At 34.2% G+C, this 8,536-nt stretch overlaps 1 protein-coding gene across 1 annotated transcript in view; it reads right to left on the reverse strand.

Annotated features, from left to right (window-relative positions):
• LOC106874512 (intermembrane lipid transfer protein VPS13A) overlaps positions 1-8,536 on the reverse strand; it is a 264,016-nt gene that overhangs the window by 69,407 nt on the left and 186,073 nt on the right. The window contains exons 46-51 of the mRNA XM_052974544.1: positions 8,152-8,277; positions 6,298-6,447; positions 4,656-4,778; positions 3,123-3,269; positions 1,425-1,586; positions 566-723 (exon numbers count right to left, since the gene is read on the reverse strand). Coding sequence (XP_052830504.1) covers positions 566-723; positions 1,425-1,586; positions 3,123-3,269; positions 4,656-4,778; positions 6,298-6,447; positions 8,152-8,277 — 866 coding nt within the window. The remainder of the gene's footprint in view (positions 1-565; positions 724-1,424; positions 1,587-3,122; positions 3,270-4,655; positions 4,779-6,297; positions 6,448-8,151; positions 8,278-8,536) is intronic.

Consider the following 8,536-nt stretch of genomic DNA (forward strand, 5'->3'; position numbering starts at 1 on the left):
TTATATATAGATTACATTATGGAACATAATATATATATTATATATATAGATTATATTATATACAGATTATATCATGGAACAAAATATAAAGTAATATATATATATTATTATATATACAGGGTGTCCACAAAGTCTGGGTACATGGGGATTAACACATACTCTAAGAAATTATTATTTCTTATATCTAATTGTTTATGTTATGATTTTATTTACTCCATGTACCCACATGGGGATTAAAACATACTTTAAGAAATTATTATTTCCTATATTTAATTGTTTATGTTATGATTTTATTTACTCCGTGTACCCAGACTTTGTGGACACTCTGTAGATTATATTATGGAACAAAATATAAAGTAAAGATAGTAATATAAATGTTTTAAAACATAAATATATATGTATTGGCATTGTCATCATTTTTACATCTGCTTTTTCCATGCTGGTATGGGTTGGATGAAACTTAGTGGGGCAATATTCTATAGTCAGATGCCCTTCTAGTTAGGATGATGCTAGCCAGTAAATATTCACTCAACTTTAGTAGTCATACTTTATGATTAGTACTTACTGGCTGCTGTTGGGACTGAAATAGAATTCAGCTGAACTGGTATAAACTGCAGACAATGGTATATGGAATTTATCATTGCTCTGAACTGTTCCACATTTTTCTGATTTGTTATTTTCTTGATAGAAGACATCAATAGGGACTGACAAATGGTTATGAACCTAAATAGTAGCAAAATATTAAAAAAAAAAAACATTTGTTAAATGTAAGACATAAAACTTAGAACTTGTTAATAGCAATTCATACATAGATATGTGTGTGTCATACTTAATGTAGATACTTTGTTGAAAGGCAAAATTACTGTGGTGTTCTTCCAGAGATAACATCCCTTATAGATGTTGTGCTTAAAACATAATATATATCAGAAGGAAAGGAAAATCATCTAAGCAGTGGCTAGTAAAAACACCATTTCTGCCTCATTGGGCATTGTCAGTAATGTGTACTCACAGCCAACTACATGCTTAGATGAATTTTGTTGCCATCATTATATAGGAAAACAGTGAAAAACATCCACTGGTATTGTGAATCGCTGCTCAGCTGAATAAAAATCTGTTATATGCAATAGAAGTAGCATTACATTAAAAGAGCCATCTGTGTATCATACTTAATGTAAATACATCTTTGAAAGGCAAATTTACTGCTGTATTAATCAAGAGATAACATCTCTTATGGTAGTGCTGTGTTGTGCATGTGTGTGTATATCAAACATTATCTCGTGTAAAATAAAATTCAATTTAAAGAATAGTCATGTTATCTTAGCTTGTATTTAGATATGTTCTAAGAATAAATGAAATTTACTCATTACTAATCCATGAAAAATTGTTTTAGTTAAAAAAGATAACTGGTATATAATGCAGCTTACCTGTATTATAGATTGTAATGTGATACGTTTTTGTCCATAAGCTGCAACTATATCACAAACAATTGTCCATGTATCACCACCAAATGTCTGATGATTAATATGAAATCCTCGTTTCTCTGCACGTTTGATGACTACTTCTCTTGTAGCTCCAAATTGTTCCACCTGAAAGTAAAATGAGAACTATATTAGAGGCACATATGTATGTTGAGAGCTACAGATGATTTTCATTCACCACAAAGTGTAACTCTTGTTGCAGTGTGTTAGTTTGTGTACCACAGTGACCCCTGAGAGCTATGCCAGTGGAGTGTAAGCTCCTGGTAGGGCTGCCTATGCTGGACAAGTCAAGGGATAGAGGCCAGACTAATATGAATCACCTCTTCCAAGAGATAAAAATCTAGTAAAAAGCAAAGTTACAAAAGCATTGGTGACACTTCAAAACCAACAAAACCTGAGAGAGAAGAAAAGCAGACAACCTAGAGTTGAGAACAGTGGAGAAAACCTATCGTTGGCATATGCACTGTTGGTTTAAGGATCAGCAGTTCATATCCTAGCATTGACAGTGCAGTTCACTCTAGTCTGGCCAAGTTACTTAACTTACAATGATTTAGTTCACTCGGTTATAAGGTAGGCATTAAAATGTGGTACATCCCAACATAGTAAGTAGTGTCATCATAGTAAAGTTTCTGAGCATTTCATCAGCTTGCAGTGTCAGGCATAGTTTTGAGAAGGTTGTTGCAGTTATGGAAATATGTAGTTTCAACTATGATAAGTGAAATTATTAATTATTATAAAGGGTGCTGAGATAGAAGAATCGTTAGAATGTCAGGCAAAAATGTGTAGCAGCACTTCATCTGTCTTCATGTTCCAAGTTCAAATACAGCTGAGGTTGACTTTGCCATTCATCCTTTCAGGGTCAATAAAATAAGTGCCAGTTCAGCACTGGGGTTGATTTAATTGACTTAGCCACTCTCCAAAACTGTTGGTGAAATTTAAAACCAATTATTATAAAACTGCATTGCTCAAGTTTTGAGTATTTGTGTTTAGTATATTCTAAAACAGAGCAATGTTGTCACTCCGTCGCTTACGACAATGAGGGTTCCAGTTGATCCGATCAACGGAACAGCCTGCTCGTGAAATTAACGTGCAAGTGGCTGAGCACTCCACAGACACGTGTACCCTTAACGTAGTTCTCGGGGAGATTCTGTGTGACACAGAGTGTGACAAGGCTGGCCCTTTGAAACACAGGTACAACAGAAATAGGAAGTAAGAGTGAGAGAAAGTTGTGGTGAAAGAGTACAGCAGGGTTCGCCACCATCTCCTGCCAGAGCCTTGTGGAGCTTTAGGTGTTTTCGCTCAATAAACACTCACAATGCCCGGTCTGGGAATCGAAACCGCGAAACTATGACTGCGAGTCCGCTGCCTCAACCACTGGGCCATTGCGCTTACAATTCTAAAACAGAGCAATATAAACAGCTAAAGGCATATCCAAACTATGCATCTTAAGCATTCATCTAAGGATCCACGTCTATGCAGCACTGATATGCTTCTGTATTTATTTGTTGATGTTCCAACTCACACAACCATACGTAAGAAAATATCACTTAAAACCTTACTTACCTATGATTGATTTTGGTAAATTTAATGGAAATATCTTTTATGTCATAATTCAGTTACAAATTAACTAAATAACTGACTTGCCTGGAATAATATTTTACATTCCACTCCTTCTTGTGTTGCTTTGATTACCGACCCTCTTCTAGACTCCATTGAATCTTCACGCCCGGTGAGCTCTAAAGTGCCTCCGTGCGCAAGACGGACTCTGCCACTATCTGCATTTGCAGGCATCTAGAATAAAAATGACCAAAATAAAAAAAAAACTTTCAGTATTAATGAAGAAACTGATATATAGTTATTCAGACTAAACTAATATATAGATATATAATTAGAAAAGAGATGACAAAGGAATAAATGATTATCTTATGACTATAATTAGCTTACAGTTGCTTCTACTCTAAAATGTGAGGGACTCATTGTTGAGTGCCTGAGCAATACCTTACAGGTTCATCAGAGCTTAAAATATGAAGTGCAATTTATTTGGGAAAACAAATACATTTAAGTATAATTATAAGAAAGCATTACCAATGAAAAAAACATATGTGGAAGATGAAAACGAATTACAATTTGAATAAGATTAATTCTAAGATGTCAAATATGATGGGTTTAAGCAGATGTAGGGAAAGGGTGAAGAGATCTATCAGGAAGAATATATGTACAAACACAGACACACATACATATATGTGTGTGTGTGTGTGTGTGTGTGTGTGTGTGTGTATATACACACACATATATACTTGCATACACATATATATATACATACACACATATATATATAAATACATGCACACACACACACACACATATCTATACATACATATACACACACACATATATATATACATACATATATACACACACATATATATATACATACATATATACACATACATACATAGATATGTGCATACAAACAGACATATATATATATATATACACACATACATGTGAATACATATATACATATGCATACACATGTAACTGCACATACTCTATGCAGCAGAAATGCATGTTGGTTATTTTGACTAACTAATTATACTGTATAATAAACTCTTAAATTAAAAGAAAAATTTGAAGATGTACCAGTATCCATATTCCGTATTCTTTGTAATTGTTTTGAATTTACACTCCCAAATACACACACAAACACATACATATATATATATATATACATGCATATATACACACACACACACACAAATATAAATGCATACATACACATACATATATATACAAGCATATTTATATATACATACACATATATGCACAGGCACACATATACATACATATATACACACACTTACACACACATATACATACATATATATATACACACACACACGTATACACACATACACATACATACATGCATATATATATATATATATACATACAGGCATATATATATATATATATATATATATATATATACACACATGCATATATTAATATATACATACACGCATATGCGTTTATGTATTTATAGATAGATAGATAGATAGAGAGAGAGAGAGATAGAGAGAAAGAGAAAGTAAAGGGAAAGCAGGAGAGTTTTAATGCATACATAAAAAATGTAAGAATGAACATCAATTATATTAGAGTATTTATTACACTTACGTCAAACATATTGTCAAGTTTCAGTAACAAGTTTAAGCCTGTTTTGTTCTCAATGATGTAAGGCGCCAAGGTTTCAGATGTTGTTGCACTTGGTTCAACCAGTTTGTAAGCATCTCCAAATGCCTGGAGAAATACAATAATTAGGAAATATTACTTTTAAAATGTTTTGATTATAATTCATGAAACTAAAATATTATTTCAATAAAATTAAGAATATTTTATTTGTTCAATGAGATTATGAAGAAATCAATTAACAAATTTTATTTTAGTTCGAAGAATAAAGAATTGTGTAAATAATTAGAACTATATAAATACTAAAGAACTAGAATAAAGTAAAAATTCCAGAATTAACTTAATCCTTTTGCATTTAAACTGGCCATATCCAACACAAATATTCTGCTCTGTATTCAAACTGGCCAGTTCCAGCCTCACACATCTACCCTACAATGTCATTCTAAAAATTAACAACCACACTATCAAAATTTCAAAGTTATGTGATAATGCATAATTAATTTAAAACAATGGGAATAAATAAGCATTATATTAGAACAGTGGCTCTCAACTGGGTTCATATGACCCATGTGGGGGCCCATATAGGATTTTGTTGTTAAAATTCATGTGCAATAAATTGGTTATACTTCTACAATACACAAAATGTTTGTAGAATTTTTTTAATACAATTCCTAAATCTTTTCTACTCTAGACACAAGGCTCAAAATTTTGGGGGCGGGGAGGCAGTCAATTAGATCAACCCCAGTACACAACTGGTACTTAATTTATCAACCCCGAAAGGATGAAAGGTAAAGTCGACCTTGGCGGAATTTGAACTCAGAATGTAAAGACAGACGAAATAATGCAAAGCATTTTGCCTGGATTGCTAACGTTTCTGCCAGCTCGCCACCTTCAATACAATTCCTAATAATAATAATCATCATCATTTAATGTCTGTTTTCCATGCTGGCATGGGTGGGATGGTTTGACAGGAGCAGGCCAGGCAGAAGGCTGCACCAGACTTCTGTGACTGTTTTGGCAGGATTTTTACAGCTGGATGCCCTTCCTAACACCAACCACCCAGCAGTGTGGACTTAATGCTTTTTATGTAGCACAAGCACAAGCGAGGTCAGTTTTGGCAAGGATGTTCTTCCAAATGTCAACCACTTTTACAGCTGGATGCTCTTCCAAACATCAGCCAGTTTACAGTGTGGACCAGATACTTTCTAAGTGGCACCTGCACTGACAGAGTCACCAAGTAGTCTGCAGGACAAAAATCTTTTGAGAGGGGAGGGGGCATTGGGGGAGGTGATCTTGTGTCAGGTGATGAAAGGTTATAGTGAGATAGCTGGGTATAAAGAGTCGTGGTGGTGGTGGTGGGAATACTGGATAGCAATGAGACAGAGAAACAGGGCCATGAGGACAGGATTGGGGAGTGAATATTTAATTATAAAAATATAATGGGATTTTTTTTAAACATTGAATGGCTACGAGGGTCAACTTGAGTAAAATAGGAACCAAAGGGGTTTATAGGTACAAAATAGTTGAGAACAATTGCATTAGACAGAGTAATCTGAGTGCTGAAGGATTAAAATGCAAAAATAAAAACTAGAAGAAGAAAATAAAGAGAATATAGATCTGTTATTTTTACCTTGCCAAGGTTAGTGAGTACTTCTAGACATGTTTTACTCATTGTCAATTCAAGTTTTTCTGTTGAACGAACATTGATGGTCATCTTAGCTGGAGGTATGATAGGTTCATTATCTTCATCAATAAGAATACCCTCATCATTGGCAGCAACCTGTAAACAATCAGAGTGTATACGACAATAACAGAATTTTTGCTTCACAAGGTGCTTATGGTTTGGTTAGAAGCAAGCTCAACCTGTTGCAAAAACAGACTCCTAAATAAATATAAATCTTTTAGTTAGACATTGAAAACAAGTACTTAGACCATGATTTTCATCCTTATAGGACCTATTATCATCTTTTAATTCCACTTTTTCCTTTTCAGTATGTGTCAGATGAAACTTATAGAGGCTAGTGTTTCTTTGGTTGGATGTCCTTATTAATTACTCTCACCTGTATGCAAGCAAGGTAGCATTTCTCTGGGTTTTTCAAGCAACAAACAACGCAAGACACAGACTTTTGTTTTGATGACACATAAACAAAGATGCTGTCTCTTGTTTATGCACCACCTGGATGACTGGACAGGTTTGCATGGCAGAATTAAGCAATGACACCATTTACACAGTGAGACAATATTTATGTAGTATGCAAACAATGTCAAGATAATGGTACAGGCATGTGTACACACACACACACTGTTTAGTTTGATTTCATTATTACAACTTTACATACATACATACATACATACATACATACATACATACATACATATATATATATATATACATATATCATCATCGTTTAACGTCCGCTTTCCATGCTAGCATGGGTTGGACGATTTGACTGAGGACTGGCGAACCAGATAGCTGCACCAACCTCTAATCTGATTTGGCAGAGTTTCTACAGCTGGATGCCCTTCCTAACGCCAACCACTCCAAGAGTGTAGTGGGTGCTTTTACGTGCCACTGGCACGAGGGCCAGTCAGGCGGTACTGGCAACAACCTCGTTCGAATGTTTTAGGCCTGTAAAACTTTAAGTCACATGTTGCTGAATCAAACTGTTTTAAATAATATATGTAACTCCTACTAAATGTGTTGAGTGCCCATTTCTTTTATTTGTCCACTCACTCATATACATACACATACATCCAGCTGTAGAAACCAAGTCAAATTCAAACTGGAATCTGGTGCAACTCTCTGGTTTACCAGTTCCAGTCAAGCTGTCTAACCCACGCCAGCATAGAAAGCAGATGCTAAATGATGATGAGGATGATATATAAGAGAGAGAGAAATTAAGGGCCATGGAAAGATTCATGCTAAGAATATCATTGCAAAAGTATATCCAAAATGAGGTAATATGAGAGTAGACATGTTGCAAGGTTCACAGACAACAGGTGGGCCATTGTGGTTGCTGAGTGCCAATCCAAGAGATTAGAAAAGGCCACAAGTTAGCTAAACGATTTGGGCCAAAATAGAAAATAATGCTACAGTTTCCCAGTTTCTGTGGCACATATATTTTCCACCCTGGACAAGACACCAGTCCATCACAGGAAAATTTCATTTTCATCAGCTGAATGGATTGGAGCAATGCAAGATGAAGTATTTTGCTCAAAAACACAAATGCATTGCCTGGTTCAAGAATTGAAACTACTATCTTACAATCATGAGTCCAACATCCTAACCACTAAGTCATGTGCATCCACAATCCTTAAAATACATTTATTGACATACTAGAAAAAATTTGTTTTTTTAATTTCAGAACTACAATTCAGTGAAAAATAATACAAAAAAATACAATTCACAAAGGAGCACAAAAAAAAAAAAAAATCCAAAAAGGAAATTAGTAAATAAAATGAAGTTATGACAGAAGATACTAACCTCAACAGTTAAATCCCACCTCTTTCTCTTGTGGCTCTGGATAACTGGTTCTAAAAGAGGTTCCCATACTGCTAGTTTTTCATTATAGTAAGCAACTTCTAAACTGAGTGTACTTGTAACACCCATCTGTAAATAGTAGCAAAAGGTAATATTAGAAAGACACACATACATAAAGTATTCAAATACATTAGAGAAATGAGTTTCTACAGCATATTAAATAAATTTAAACTGCTTCACAAAATAAGGGCCTTATATTTACTATGTTTAGAAATAGAGCTGAAAATATTAAATATAAATAATATAGAGATGTATTTGAGGAATATTCTGGCTGCACATTGAAGTATGTGTGTGTGTGTGTGTTTATATATATATATATATATATATA

Source organism: Octopus bimaculoides, chromosome 18 (assembly GCF_001194135.2).
Source record: "Octopus bimaculoides isolate UCB-OBI-ISO-001 chromosome 18, ASM119413v2, whole genome shotgun sequence".
Lineage (NCBI taxonomy): Eukaryota > Metazoa > Mollusca > Cephalopoda > Octopoda > Octopodidae > Octopus > Octopus bimaculoides.